The 15888-nt window shown below is 37.0% G+C and overlaps 1 protein-coding gene across 1 annotated transcript in view; it reads left to right on the top strand.

The window, feature by feature from the left end:
• LOC149815057 (DEAD-box ATP-dependent RNA helicase 20-like) overlaps nucleotides 1-15888 on the top strand; it is a 45433-nt gene that overhangs the window by 28365 nt on the left and 1180 nt on the right. Inside the window, exons 6-7 of the mRNA XM_089988446.1 lie at nucleotides 15557-15649; nucleotides 15729-15814. Of these exons, the coding sequence (XP_089844572.1) occupies nucleotides 15557-15649; nucleotides 15729-15814 (179 nt within the window). The remainder of the gene's footprint in view (nucleotides 1-15556; nucleotides 15650-15728; nucleotides 15815-15888) is intronic.

Genomic DNA, 15888 nt, shown 5'->3' with positions numbered 1-15888 from the left:
CAGTCATATGCATGTGTTCACCATCCATGTGCAAGTGCTTTTATGTAATCACTTAATATGCATTCATTCATGATTCATAAATATATGTGAACATTTATACATGATTGTACATGCTAAACACACATCGATTTCATGTATGCACATGCACTGGAACAACTTTCACAATAGCATAATGTTTAGGCATGTCACATTAGTTTAAGCATGTGAAATCTTTCACTTTTAGCATGTAATACATCCACAGTAAATCTGGGAATCATCATGCTTATTACTTTCAAATTCCAGATTCAACAAACAGAAGGTGTTAAATATACACATTTTTTTAAGTAGGCCTATCGCCTTGCCGACCCCGTCGGCTAGAGGTTCGGGCCCTACTATGCCATGTACATGCTTTCATTTATTAAGTAAGCATGCGACATACTCCCACATAAGCACATATTGTAACATTCCACCTTTGAAGTTGTGTACACATGTGACAACCAATTTGCATTCAAAAGAAAAGCAAGTAGGGTGAGCCAAGTAGGCATGTGAAAAGTTCCAATGTCAGCCTGTACAAAGATAAACCCCAACAAAATCTGGAAACTAGATCATATAACTGAACACACTTTTATTATATGTGCACTTGATCTTGGAACTACTTGCAATAACATATTGCTACAACACATCATATTCAGTCCAAGCATATGAAACCAGGTTCCATCCTTACCATGTAATCAGAATTAAAATACCTAAGTTTAAAAAAAAACTCTTTTAAACCCCTCTTTTATATATATATATATGTATATATTTGCTTTGTAAGGCACCCGCCTGCCCCACCGAGCCTACTCGGCTGGGCCCAAAAAGGGTCAACAGGCTTGGTAGGGAGGCCTGTCAGCACCCGTATGGTGTTATCCCGGTCTAGTCAGAGAAAAATAAAAAAAGATTAAACAAGAATATTATTTTTATAGCCCCCTGCCCAGCCGAGCCCACTCAGCTAGGCCCAGCAGACTTGGCAGGCCTGGCAAGCCGAGCCTATGAGCCTGCTGGCCAGGTCTGGCCAGCTTGGCCAGCCGGGCCAAGCTCGGCTGGTCTGCTGTCCAGACCGTTGGCCCAATCAAATTTTTTTTTTCAAAAGGACCACATGCCCAGCCAAGCAGCTAGGCCTGGCATAGTCTGTCAGCACTTACCAAGGGCTGACAGACCTGCCCCCCTTGCCCAACCAACTGGCTGGGCCCTGACCTGCTAGGTTTTACCCAACCGAACCCCACCCGGCTAGGCTGCCATCCAGGCCAACACAACGGAAATATAAACCCTATGTTTCCTACGTGCGAAAACACTCTTGTAGCTTCCAAGAATGCATACATGTGCTTGCCACTTCCAACTGCATGTGTAAAATCCACTTTTTCATGTCTCACGTATGTAAGAATTTACACAGGTTCCCTAGATTTTCATACAAGAACAACTTCATATCACCCGTATGCATCTAAAACACTTATTTAAAGGCTAAAAATACATGCATATGCAGCAACAACTTGTATGGATGCATACATATGGAATATTTTATCACATGTTTTTTAGGAATCTAACAGTCCCATCTTAAGGGAATCGATATCCATTGAAAATCGTCTCTAAAGGAACACTCGTACAGTAAATAAAAATTCTGGTTTAGCTTGTTCAGAAATTTATTTGTTGGAAAGAGGAATAAAGCCAAAAAAAAGAAACGAATCTATGAGAGAGGATTCATAATCCCTCTTTCATATATTTTAGAGTGATCATATAGATCTACTCTTTTACCATGGTTTGAGATCATGGTATAGCATGTGAATCAAATCGGTATTCGATTTCTCACTTATAACAAAAGAGAAGAATAAAATAAATGGTGAAAAATATCGGATGGGCTGGAGAAGAATGCTTCTCTTTTTTCTTCCCCCTTCCTCTCATTTCCTCTTTCTCTCTCTCTCTCCTTTCCTCTTTCTTTCTCTTCTTTTTTACTTTTTTTTTTCTCTTTAAATAATCAGTGGGAGAGGGGGTGATGCCTAGGGATGGCAGTGGACCGGGGGAAAGCGGGGCCCCGCCCCGCCTCGCCCCGTTTGGACCGGGGATGAAGGGTATGAAACGGGGATGGAGGCGGGGGTGGAGGATGAAATCCATCCCCGCCGCGGAGGCGGGGCGGGGGTGGACGTGCACTTTTCCCCGCCCCGTCCCCGCCTCATCCCCGCCCCGACCACTTTTCCCCGCAATATCCCCGCCCCGCCCCGCCTCATCCCCATTTGGACCGGGGATGAAGGGTATGAAACGGGGATGGAGGCGGGGGTGGAGGATAAAATCCATCCCCGCTGCGGAGGGGGGCGGGGGTGGAGGATAAAATTTTGAGGCAGGGCGGGGGTGGAAACCGTGTCCCCCGCTCCGCCCCGCCCCACTGCCATCCCTAGTGATGCCCCCTTCTCTAGCCATCTCTAAGAGAGTTTCCAAAAAGATGGAAACTCTCTCTCTCCCTCCCTCTAGTTTCTTAATTTTTTTGAAACTCTAAATAAAAGTTGACTTTTCTGTTCTTAAAGCTTAAAACCCTTTTAAAACTCTCTCTTAACCTCTCTTAGGTAAGAATAAGGACTCTTTTAGAGAGTCCCACTCATCCCAAAAATTAAAATTTGGAATTGATATCATTTAATTATTTAATTATTAATTATTAATTAAAAATATCTAAAAACTTCCAAAAATAACCAAATTAAACCTAAAGGCTTCTTAGCCTTAATAAACCCCAAATTAAGGCTTTATATTGAATTTAAAGCTAGAAAACATTGAGCTTGGATTTGGATTCAGATCCAAGATCCAAACCCATACCCAAAACAAAAATTGGAGCAAGACCTGGATCAAATCCAGATTTGAGTAGGACCTAAACAGAACCAAAATCCATAAAAATTTGGATCTTAGGCCTTGGATCCAATCCGATCCAACTTTGGATCCATTTTGACAAACTGCTCAATTTTCAGAAAAACGCGATTCTCGGGCCAACCGGGACTCGAATTCAGGAAAGTAAAATATCGTTGCACTCAGAATTTTGAGACGCATCCAACGATACATTACACAAATATAAAATTTTGAATTTCGCCCGAAAATAACCCAAATTTCGCTTGAATTTAAAGGTAAAAAATAAAACTTTTTCTCATGTTTAGATTGGCTCGTTTAGACCTAGTTGATGAGACTTGGGTCAAACCCAGACTCAAAAACATCAATCTAAAACCAAGGTTCAAACGATTTTTCTCCCATACTTAGCCAAATTTTTGAAAATCTCAAATTTAACGTGTAAAAATATGTGACATTACATCCCTACTCCCTTAAAAGAATTTCGTCTTCGAAATTAGAACATACCGAATAAGTGTAGGTATACATCTAAAACATGAAAAATTAGAAAAGTTATACTCCGATCGATCCTACCCTTTTATTATTGATCTCGAATACAATAAATACAATTATATAATTACATCAAGATATTTTATACACACTAAAAGAAAATTAACCCTGAATGCAAGCAAGCATAAAATTTACATACTTAAGTAAAAATATTAAACCACCTTACCAATGAAGAAGACTGCTTTAGAGCACGAGGCACGACTTGCTGACACTTCAGGACAGAGCCCACTTACCAAAATTTAAAAACTTAATGCTAAAAAGATGATAAAAGTGTAAGATTTTGTGGTGGCTCTGATACCAAACCTATAACGACTTCAACTATACCGCTTAAAAATGCAGATTTTTTTTAAACTATTACGGAAATATTCTCAGAGACCGGGGCCTTTACAGTTCCACTTCTAATTGGATAACCAAACACACCACAAGAAAATCTTACATTTATCACCTCAAACCAAAACAACTCATCATTTATTTATTTGAAAAAAAGAGTGTTTAAACAATAATTGCAATAAATATATCTGAGTTATTTAAATGACATAAAAGTAAATAAAGAAAAACTGAGTCACGCTGTCTCTCTGTGAACTGTCTAGCAAAAGTGTAACACTCGTAGCTCTCCCAGAAGCCAGTCGCTTCACTGATCTCCTGCGGCTGTAAAAACCACAAAAGTAAGGGTGTCGGAAATTCGAGAAATTCTACGTTTAAGTCCCTCTAATGAAATAAATGAGCATAAAGAATACTGATAAGATTTTATGCAATAACTTAGAGGAATACAATTATGACAAATGCATAATTAAATTAAGCATTCATGTAATAAGAAATAATTATTAAGCATGAAGGAACATTTAATAAATAACAGAATCACAAATTTAGCAATACAATCATTTAATATGCTTTAGGGAACAATATTATGCATTCACCAACACTTAATAATTAAGAGAATTGGTAAACATGCATGATCTAATGCATAGCAGGAGTATGCATGATTTATGTGCAATGCATGAACACTTTATTATCTTTCCTTAAAGTTTTCATTTCCATATGCATGTCCTATTAAATGCACATAATTTAAGTTCATCTTTTTAATTACCGTTGCCCGCAGATACAACAAACATGTAAGATTTTTCGATGTCAAGTAGGGTTTCCAGGATAACTTAACACACAAGTTGTATTTTATTACTGGGTTCCAAACTTAGCCCTCGAACGAATCGCTTTCGGAATATTAGACCTCCACATCTAATGTCGGGACACCAGGGACCCTCCACGTCCACAAGTGCCACTTTCTTGCGATACAAAAATAACAGCTGTGTCTACACACCACCTCAGGTCAAATGACAGACTCTCCCTAAAACCGTGACTAGGAGAAAAAACCTCAATATCGAGTTCAGGGGTAATAAGTAAAACACACAGAGTTTTTGTATCCTCGTGGTTCTCCAAAACCGAATCTCTAAGATTCTCATTCTTCCGATAAGAAATCTCAGACCGTATATTACACTATTCTTATTCATTATCTTTTTATTAAAAGTCAATTATTAAGTTTTGCAATTCAACATGCAAAAGCAAAGGCAAAAACTCGCATCTACCCCTGCGAGAACCATCTCGGGACTCCTGCCCGTGAAAAAACATAAAACAGTGTAATACAATGCAATAAATGTAATTTTTGCGATGCATTTAAAAAGTAAATAAATAAGGAGCGTCCAGTGCTCGAGGCTCTCAAGTCTGCGATGATTCACTTGGATCATCGATGCACCATATGCAAAAATCATAACAATATGCAATATATGCAATGATACCAACATGTTTTCAAATGCACATTCATTCATACAAATTTAACAATGTTCATGAGTTACTACAGTCATATGCATGTGTTCACCATCCATGTGCAAGTGCTTTCATGTAATCACTTAACAGACATGCATTCATTCATGATTCATAAGTACATGTGAACATTTATACAAGATTGTACATACTAAACGCACATCAATTTCATGTATGCACGTGCACTGGAACAACTTTCACAATAGCATAATGTTTAGGCATGTCACATAAGTTCAAACATGTGAAATCTTCCACTTTTAGCATCCACATAGTAAATCTGGGAATCATCATGCTTATTACTTTCAAATTCCAGATTCAACAAACATAAGGTGTTAAATATACACATTTTTTTTGAAGTAGGCCTATCGCCTTGCCGACCCCGTTGGCTAGAGGTTCGGGCCCCACTATGCCATGTACATGCTTTCATTTATTAAGTAAGCATGAGACACACTCCCACACAAGCACATATTGTAACATTCCACCTTTGAAGTTGTGTATACATGTGACAGCCAATTTGCATTCAAAACAAAAGCAAGCAGGGTGAGAAGTAGGCATGTGAAAAGTTCCAATGTCAGCATGCGTAAAGATAAACCCCAACAAAATCTGAAAACTAGATCACATAACTGAACACACTTTTATTATATGTGCACTTGCTCTTGGAACTGCTTGCAATAACATATTGCTACAACACATCATATTCAGTCACAGCATATGAAATCAGGTTCCATCCTAAGCATGTAATCAGAATTAAAAAAGCATGTAATCAGAATTAAAATGCCTACACTTAAAGCAAACTGAAAGTTGACATACCTATAACTTTAGAATTCCAGGTTTAAGCCAACACTGAGTAAAAAAAAAACTGTTTTAAACCCCTCTTGTATTATATATATTGCTTTGGAAGGCACCCAAAAAGGGTCAACAAGCCTGGTAGGGAGGCCTGTCAGCACCCGTATAGTGTTATCCCTGCGTGTCCAAGTCTGGTCAGAGAAAAATAAAAAAGATTAAAGAATATTATTTTTATAGCCATCGGACTTGGCAGGCCTGGCAAGCCGAGCCTGTCAGCCTGCTGGCCAGGTCTGGCCAGCTGGGCCGAGCTCGGCTGGTCTGCTGTCCAGACCGTTGGCCCAATCAATTTTTTTTTTCAAAAGGACCACATGCCCAGCCAATCAGCTAGGCCTGGCATAGTCTCTCAGCACTTACCAAGGGCTGACAGACCTGCCCCCCTTGCCCAGCCAACTGGCTGGGCCTGACCTGCTAGGTTTTACCCAACCGAACCCCACCCGGCTAGGCTGCCATCCAGGCCAACACAACGGTAATATAAACCCTATGTTTCCTACGTGCGAAAACACTCTTGTAGCTTCCAAGAATTCATACATGTGCTTGCCACTTCCAACTGCATGTGTAAAATCCACTTTTTCATGTCTCACGTATGTAAGAATTTACACAGGTTCCCTAGATTTTCATACAAGAACAACTTCATATCACCCGTATGCATCTAAAACACTTATTTAAAGGCTAAAAATACATGCATATGCAGCAACAATTTGTATGGATGCATACATATGGAATATTTTATCACATGATTTTCAGGAATCTAACAGTCCATCACATGGACCATCTTAAGGGAATCGATATCCATTGAAATTCGTCTCTAAAGGAACACTCGTACAGTAAATAAAAATTCTGGTTTAGCTTGTTCAGAAATTTATTTGTTGGAAAGAGGAATAAAGCCAAAAAAAAGAAACGAATCTATGAGAGAGGATTCATAATCCCTCTTTCATATATTTTAGAGTGATCATATAGATTTACTCTTTTACCATGGTTTTAGATCATGCTATAGCATGAGAATCGAATCGGTATTCGTTTTCTCACTTATAACAAAAGAGAAGACCCGTACCTTTGCATGGATTGAGGAAAAGAACAGAATAAATGGTGAAAAATATTGGAGAAGGCTTCTCCTTCTTCCTCCTTCCGCTCCTTTCCTCTTTCTCTCTCTCTCCTTTCCTCTTTCTTTCTCTTTTTTTTTTTCTCTTTAAATAATGAGTGGGAGAGGGGGTGACACCCCCCTTTCTCCAGCCCTCTCTAAGAGAGTTTCCAAAAAGATGGAAACTCTATCTCTCTATGTCTAGTTTCCTATTTTTTTTGAAACTCTAAAAAAAAGTTTACTTTTCTTTTCTTAAAGCTTCCAAGCCTTCTAAAACTCTCTCTTAACCTATCTTAGGTAAGAATAGAGACTCTTTTAGAGAGTCCCACTCAGCCCAAAAATAAAAATTCGGAATTGATATTATTTAATTATTAATTAATTAAAAATATCTAAAAACCTCCAAAAATAACCAAATTAACCCTAATGGCTTCTTAACTTTAATAAACCCCAATATAAGGCTTTATATTGAATTTAAAGCTGGAAAAACGTTGGTCTTAGATCCGGATCCGAATCCAAAATCCAAACCTATATCCAAAACAAAAATTGGAGCAAGACTTGGATCAAATCCAGATTTGAGTAGGACCTAAATAGAACCCAAATCCATAAAAATTCGGATCCTAGGCCTTGGATCCAATCCGATCCAACTCCGGGTCCATTTCGATAAACTACTCAATTTTCAGAAAAATGCGATTTTTGGGTTAATCAGGACTCGAATTCAGGAAAGTAAAACATCGTTGTGCTCAGAATTTCGAGATACATCCAACGATATATTACACATATATAAAAATTTGAATTTTGCCCAAAAATAACCTGAAACAGATGTATATTGAAGCATTCAAAGGGTATACAGTCCCGGTACACCCCACATGATACCACATGGTTATTAGAGAAAATGATTAACCAATGAGTATTGACAATAATATAACATTGCAGACTCCAACTCCCCTTTCACTGCTTAACCTTAAACATACAAATAGGATGAAGAAAAAAAAGAAAAAAGAGATAGAAAGCCACAACCTCATTAAACTCCCTTACCGTTAATATTTAAATCATTGAACAATCAAAAGTTATATATGTAGATGAACCATCAGAAGGAGAAGGTGAACAAAAAAATATACGTGTACAAGAAAAAATAAGGAGGAAATCAGACCGTCTGCCTTGTAGGTAGTGCCAACAATGATGCGAAGGGCAGAGGCTGGAAAGGGAGCTCAGACGGGAACGACTTCGGGATGGGGAGGGGAAGACCTAAAAGGGGAAAGGGGGGAATGAAAGTGAAAGTGAAACCCTATTAGTTTCACTTTCGAAAATCAACATAGGGTTGTAACATGGGGCGGGTCAGGCAAAGTGGGTTGGGTCCGGTCCTAATACCTGGTCCAGCTCGAGCCGAGCCTTATTGAGCCTGTCGAGCCCTATTGAGCCTGCTGAGCCCTATTAAGCTCGGAAGGTCATTCAGGCTCGACTCGATTACTCGTCCGAGCTTTAGCCTATTGTTCAGGCTTGGCTCATTTAAGGAACGGTCGAGCCTAAGCCGATTCTTAACCGAGCCGAGCCCAAGCCGGCTCGGTTCATTGTGCATCCCTATATACGAGTGTTGTAATGAGGATTATTAAATATATTAGAAATATTGTTACTTATGGTTTATTTTTGTCATCTTCTTCCTTATTAGAAGTTATTGCATACTCAAACCAGGGAGAGAGTCAGAAATCTAAATTAGGGTGGACACAAACGCACAATAAAAAGGATCCGCCGCCTCATCAAGCGAGTTGAGGCATAACCCAGAGAGAGAGATCATTTATGACAATTGATTAAACAAAAAAGACATTAATATTCTAACCAGAATCAAGCATTCATTGTTCATGGATTTATGCTTAATGCTAATTAAAAAAGAAAAACACATAAAAACCTTAAAACATAACTAAACATTTATGTCAATATAAAAAAACCAAATAAAAAACCTAATTCTTACAAACATAATAAATTATGCATTTATGCATATTTTGATTAAAATCAAGCATTCATTATTCTTGAATTCATGCCTAATAATAATTAGAAAAAATACAAAAAAAACCTAAAACCATTGCTCAACATTTATGTCATTAAAAAAAATCAAATCCCTAAATCCTAACAAACATCACTCATGGATATACTAAGTAAAAAAAAATAAAACCCCTAAAATTCTAACTAAAATCAACTGTGAATACATGGAACCATACGTTGATTGAGAAAAAAACACAAAAAATACCGATTTAAATATTCATGTCATTTGAAAAATCAAAATGAAAAACTTAAATCCTAACAAAAATAAAAAATTTAGGGGTTTGATAAGTGATAGCTAAATTCAAACATTCATGAATAAAATCATGCTTAATGATAATTAAAAATAAAAAGAACACAAAAAATCCTAAAACCCTAATTAAACATTCATGTTATTTGCAAAAATCCAATTCAATACCCTAAATCCTAAAAAAACCATACATTTATGCTAATTAAAAATCCCTTGATATTCTAATGAAAATCAAGCATTCATTACATGCCTAATGTCAATTAAAAAAACAAAAAAACCCTAAAAACTTAATTTACCATTCATGTTGTTTAAAAAATAAACTAAATCAATAACCTAAATCCTAAAAAAAATCATGCATTGTGCTAATTAAAAAAACAAATATAACCCGTAAAACCAAAACCCTATCAAACACTTATTTATGAATTGAAGAAAAATGAAAAGAAAAAAAAGAGGAAAAGAAGCGGAAGGACCAGTGACTAGGGGTGCATGTAAAAGAGGAAGGAGGGCACAAGAGGTCCATTGCAGCACGTCGGTGGCGCTGAACAACGGTTGGGCCACATGAGAATCATAGAAAGAGTGACTCCTGTGGGCCTATGGGGTTGCAGAGAGGGCCAAAGAGAGAGTGGATGCCCTTGTGGGGCTGCATTGTGGGGTCAAAAGGTCTAAGGGAGCGTGCATGAGAGAGAGAGAGAGAGAGAGAGAGAGAGAGAGAGAGAGAGAGAGAGAGAGAGAGAGAGAGAGAGAGAGGTCGTGCCCCTTTGGGTTGGGGTTGTCGGGCACGAGTGCCCACCTTGACCCAAGTCAGGGTGTGCACTGCCCACGTATCTTGCGGATCAGGGTGATCACTGCCCACCCTGACCCATGTCCCTTGGAAAGTTTTTGTGGGTCGCGGTGGTCACGTGCCCACCCTCCCCAAAATGTGTCTCTGCCCTTGACTTGGATTGGGGTGGAGATGTGAATGATCGATACTCAACTACAAGTTTTTGTGTTTTTGTAGGCGACTCATTGATTTCGTAGAAATGCAAAAAACAACAAAAGGTGTCCCTATCTTCTACAAAAGCAATGTATCAAGCAATGACGACTAGTACTTCTGAGCTAGTGTGGTTGATACCAATGTTGTAAGTATCATATCTATGGGGTGTTCCGATACAATACGATACACACTTATATCTCGATACAGGTGTGTATCTTACAATAGCGTATCTTAAGATACTCTATAAATGTAGTTTACATGCATTTGTTTCATTTTTTTTTTCGAAAACATATAAGGCCCCTTGGGGTTAGTTCATTATTCATCTCTAAAGAGCTTAAGAGTGATTTAGAGATCTTTTTTTCCAAAAAAAAAGATGATGATATTGATGATACTCAATGATTGATGTTGTCTAATTCATTTTTGTTTGAAATTTTAAAAAAATTAGTTATGTAAAAATTTTAAGCATTAAAAAACATCATTTTTTTTGTTTATGTAAACACACATTATGAATCTTGTGACTTATTAGCTTAGATTCATTATTTAATATGCGTTTTATTTCATAGTTTGCATTTTTTTGTGAGATATGCATGCCATTTATAGCATATTATCTTGTTTATTTAATGTTCGATGTCTTATGCATGCCATTCATAGCACATAATTGTTTTGATATGTAATATTATAGTTATATCTTATGCAATTCATCATTGTTTAATGATGTCTTATGCAACTCATAGAGACATAAATGCTTCATATATGGTTTTATGGTTGTATTTTGTACAATTCATCATTGTTTCATGTGTTTTAATTTTTTTAGAATTTTTGTTATTTTTCTGATTTTTCTTGATTTTTGAAAATTTGATAAGCTATTTAATGGCAGTCATGATCAGGATCTTGGAGACTTGTCCATTCCTTTTCATGAGATGAATCGTGACTTCATGCGCAAGATTCAAAAGAAAGAAATTGCAGAGGCTTTGAAGAAAATGAAATTAAGAAGGGCAGTTGGCCCAGATGGTATACCTATCGAGGCTTGGAAATGCTTGGGAGAGAAAGGTTTAGAATGATTGACAAATCTTTTTAACAAGATTTGACGGACAAATAAGATGCCTAATGAGTGGAGGAAGAGTACTTTGGTGCCTCTATATAAGAATAAGGGTGATGTACAAGATTGTACAAACTATCGTGGTATAAAACTCATGAGTCATACTATGAAACTTTGGGAGAGGGTGATTGAGTCTAGGTTGAGGAAGGTTGTCATGATATCGGAGAATCAATTTGGTTTTATGCCTGAAAGATTAACTATGGAAGCTATACATCTTCTTAGACAACTTATTGAGAGAAATAGAGAGAGGAACAAAGATTTGCATATGATTTTTATTGATTTGGATAAGGCATACCATAGAGTACCTAGGAACGTTCTCTGGTGGACAATGATGAAGAAAGGTGTTTCTCTCAAGTACATTAGTATAATTAAGGATATGTATGAAGGAGTAGTAACCAATGTCCGCACTTGTGGAGGGGTGACAACCAATTTTTCTATAACGGTTGGGTTACATCAAGTATCTGCTTTAAGCCCTTTCCTATTTGCCATAGTGATGGATGAGCTTACGCGATCAATTCAAGAAAATGTGCCGTGGTGTATGTTGTTTGCTGATGATATTGTTTTGATTGATGAGTCTAGAGCTGGGGTTAATGCTAAGTTAGAATTATGGAGACAGACATTGGAAGCAAGAGGTTTTAAGTTGAGTAAGAGTAAGACAAAATATATGAAATGTCGGTTTAGTAAGCAACGAAGTAGTGATGGGAGTGTAGTGAAGCTTGGTGAGCAAGAAATACCGGTGGATGATTGTTTCAAATATTTGGGATCTATCATTCAAAAGTATGGAGAAATTGATAGAGAGGTAAATCATAGGATAAAGGTTGGGTGGATGAAATGGAAAAGTGCAACTGGAGTGTTGTGCGATCGTAGAATGCCATTGCGGTTGAAGGGAAAGTTTTATAGGACGACTATTAGGTCCGTTTTACTATATGGTAGAGAATGTTGAGCTGCCAAGAGACATCATATTCAAAAAATGAGTGTAGCTGAGATGCGTATGCTTAGATGGATGTGTGAAAATACAATAAAAGATAAGATTCGGAACGAGGAGATACGTAAGAAGGTAGGCGTTGCACCCATTGAAAATAATATGAGAGAGAATCGTTTACGGTGGTTTGGACATATTCGGCGAAGGCCTAATGATGCTCCAGTTAGAAGGATGGAGAAATGGGAAAATATATTAGTTAAAAGAGGTCGGGGTAGGCCTAGGAAGACTTGGATGGAGATGATAGGAAAGGATATGAAGGCTTTGAACCTCACTGAGGACATGACATTGGATAAAAATGATTGGAGGAGAAGGATTCATGTGGAAGACCCAGAATGATTTTCTTTGTTGGTTCATATCGCCGACCCCAATTGTTTTGGGATGAATGCGTAGTTTTTGTTGTTGTTGTTGTTCTTGATTTTTGAAAATTTCTTATTAAAAAAAGTATGTTTTTTTATGATATGCTACACTATGTATCTTTTTTTGGGCCCAATTGATATGGGTAATGATACAATACTTACAACCTTGGTTGAGACAATTGCTATAAGATTTGGGAGTTCACATAGCATAACCCTGCAAATTATGTTGTGACAACAAAACACAGTCTACATCATGGACAATCACACATTCCATGAACAAACCAAATACATAGAAATGGATTACCATTACGTTAGAAAAGAATCCTTGAAGAAGACTATTATATTGCCGTATGTGCCATCTGAGTATCAACTGTCAGACTTTTTCACCAAAGTGCTTCCGGATATGAGATTTCACTTCTTTCTTGGCAAACTCTCGATTTTGGCACCGTGAGTTTGAGGGGAGTGTTAAAATATGCATATAATATATATGTATATAGTATATATGTATAACATATATATATACTTCTATATATACATTATATATATTTCTATGATTGTAATAGGTTATACCCTCTAGGGGTATTTTGGTCTTTTGACCCTTGTAATAGGATCTGCCCATTAGGGGGAAAAGTGGTTTTTTGTATTTATTTTTCTTTAATTTTTATGTTTAGGTCCTTTGTTATATTGTCAAGGGCATTATTGTCCATTGACAATAGAAATGAACTTTCCACTCCCTCTTTTGTGTATATATGGGACTTTAAGTCCCTTGTAAGTTATGCATTTTGTGGGCATTCTATACATAATAAAACCATTATTTTTATGTGTGTTCTCTTGGCCCTTAATAGCTATTTTGTTTAAACCCATATTTGGGTTGTGATTTGTGGGAACATCTTCGTTTCATTACAAGTTTGGGTACATATCTATAGATTTCCCAAAATTTTCTCAGTTCTGAAGGTTTATAAAAGAGATTTGTAGTATGTAAATGGTAACTCACAACTCCTTTTTCTACAAATTGGAACTAAACATTTGATGCAATGAAAATGACAAATTCTCACAATCATACGCATAGGAAAATAAAATAAAAAGAAATTTGAGAATGACATAAGTAATGAGATATGAAGAATAGTTCCTAGTGGTCTAATGATGTATTGTGATTTTTTTTTTGAAATTTCTGTCACTGTTGTAGTTTTTTTGTATGGAATGTTTTCCTGAGGCTTGCTGCTGACTTTGCATGACCAAACTCCCTCTATTGCTTGCACCTTTTAAGATCTTGATGCAAGACGAATGGATTAAAAAAAAATCCACGTCAAATCTATGAAAAGTCAAATTCTGGCTGGAATACAAAATTTTCAGCTGTTCCCTTATTGGTATAGTATTATTTGAATCAAATAATTTAATGCATGATATGTCGATATTTGTATTGAGATTTAATAGCTGATTTTTTTTAGCTATATGGGTGCAGTGGCTGGAACTTTATGGTTATGTTCTATGTCACACGGACTCTTCTAACAGGGCACCACACCCGCGTCGCACCCGCACCCAGGCGGGTGAAACACTTGGACACAGCTTCCTTTGTGTTAGGTGAAGTCCACCACACTGAGGTCCATTTCTATCAAAAAGTAGATTCAGTTAACCTTAATCAAGTCCATTTTTATCTGTATTATATATATAAATACATAAAATGCACACACATACACGTAGTGTTTACTTAAAACTGTTAACAATTATATATATACCCTCCCCGCACCCAAGTTTTTTTAAAGTGCCGCATCGCCGCATCCGCACCCGTACCTGCACCCGCATCTATGTGACATAGGTTATGTTACTCCTCAAATTTGTGAACATCATTGATCTGCTTAATTTGTATGCTCTTATAAACTAATTATTTCAATGCTGTAACATGTTGACCTATTTATGAGCTCATTATTGATCCTGATTTCATTGTTCATGGTAGTTCTAACTTTAAAATTCGTTTAAAATCAATATTTGAGATTAAGAATTTATCTCATTCATGAATATCATATATTATGAGGCCATTAGAGCCATGCCTGCTACGCAGGAACTTATAATATTTTCTTGTTAGAAACCATATCTGTCTGCATTTTTGGTAGAACCTGGTTGGAACTTTCCATACCAGTGCATCTACTTTAAGTGTACCTGACAACTACGACTTGGTGTCAGGAAATTTGCTCAATATGTTTTTAGTTTTTTTCTCTTTTTTATGTGTGTAGTCATCTGATTCTCCTGATCTGTTGTAAATTTACATGGTAGTAGTTGCTTTCTACATCAATAGACCGTTAAGAGGCACAATAAATTTGTTAGGTGTTATTTTATGTGTGCTGTATATTTACGTCTGTGGTCTGCTCTTTTTTATATGAAGGTGTCAATGTGACATATTCCTAATGATATCTTCATACGCTAAACACTGCTTTTGAATTGTGCTAACCCTTCCTGTTAGATTAGTAACTTATTTCAGTTTGTGATGCACAATGTCAACTTGTTACTATCAGGTAATCTAAAGATATTCCAAGATTTTCGCTGGATCAACTTCAAATGCCTATGAATAGTTGATGATGAACTAAGTGGTTATTAAAAATATTAATGAATGATTTTTATAAGAAATTTGGTTGACTAAACCTGATATCTAGGAAGTTTGTTTTGATATTAAGGGCATCATTTTATTATTTTCAATCCCATTCATCTTTTTCTCGGCCACCTTATTGCATCTGTTCACAGATTCGGCCAGATCGCCAAACTCTTTATTGGAGTGCAACTTGGCCAAAGGAAGTTGAACAACTTGCCAAGCAGTTCCTCTACAATCCTTACAAGGTTAGTTTACTCGCCTGCCTTGCCACACGTCTCTTTCATCTTGTTACTCCCAGTTATAATTGACGCTAATCTTTTGCAGGTTGTTATTGGCTCTATTGACTTGAAAGCGAACCATGCAATACGCCAACATGTAGACATTGTTTCAGAGGGCCAGAAATATAACAAGTATGTTGTTTCACAGATTGGATGTGTGTCACTGTGTCCATAGACAAAGGTATATTTGGAGCGACCTTTTTTCC

The sequence above is a fragment of the Nuphar pumila genome, chromosome 15 (genome assembly GCF_984573655.1).
Source record: "Nuphar pumila chromosome 15, dmNupPumi1.hap1.1, whole genome shotgun sequence".
Classification (NCBI taxonomy): Eukaryota; Viridiplantae; Streptophyta; class Magnoliopsida; order Nymphaeales; family Nymphaeaceae; genus Nuphar; species Nuphar pumila.
The sequence above is the reverse complement of the archived record's forward strand: the minus strand, read 5'-3'. Positions and strand labels throughout refer to the sequence as shown.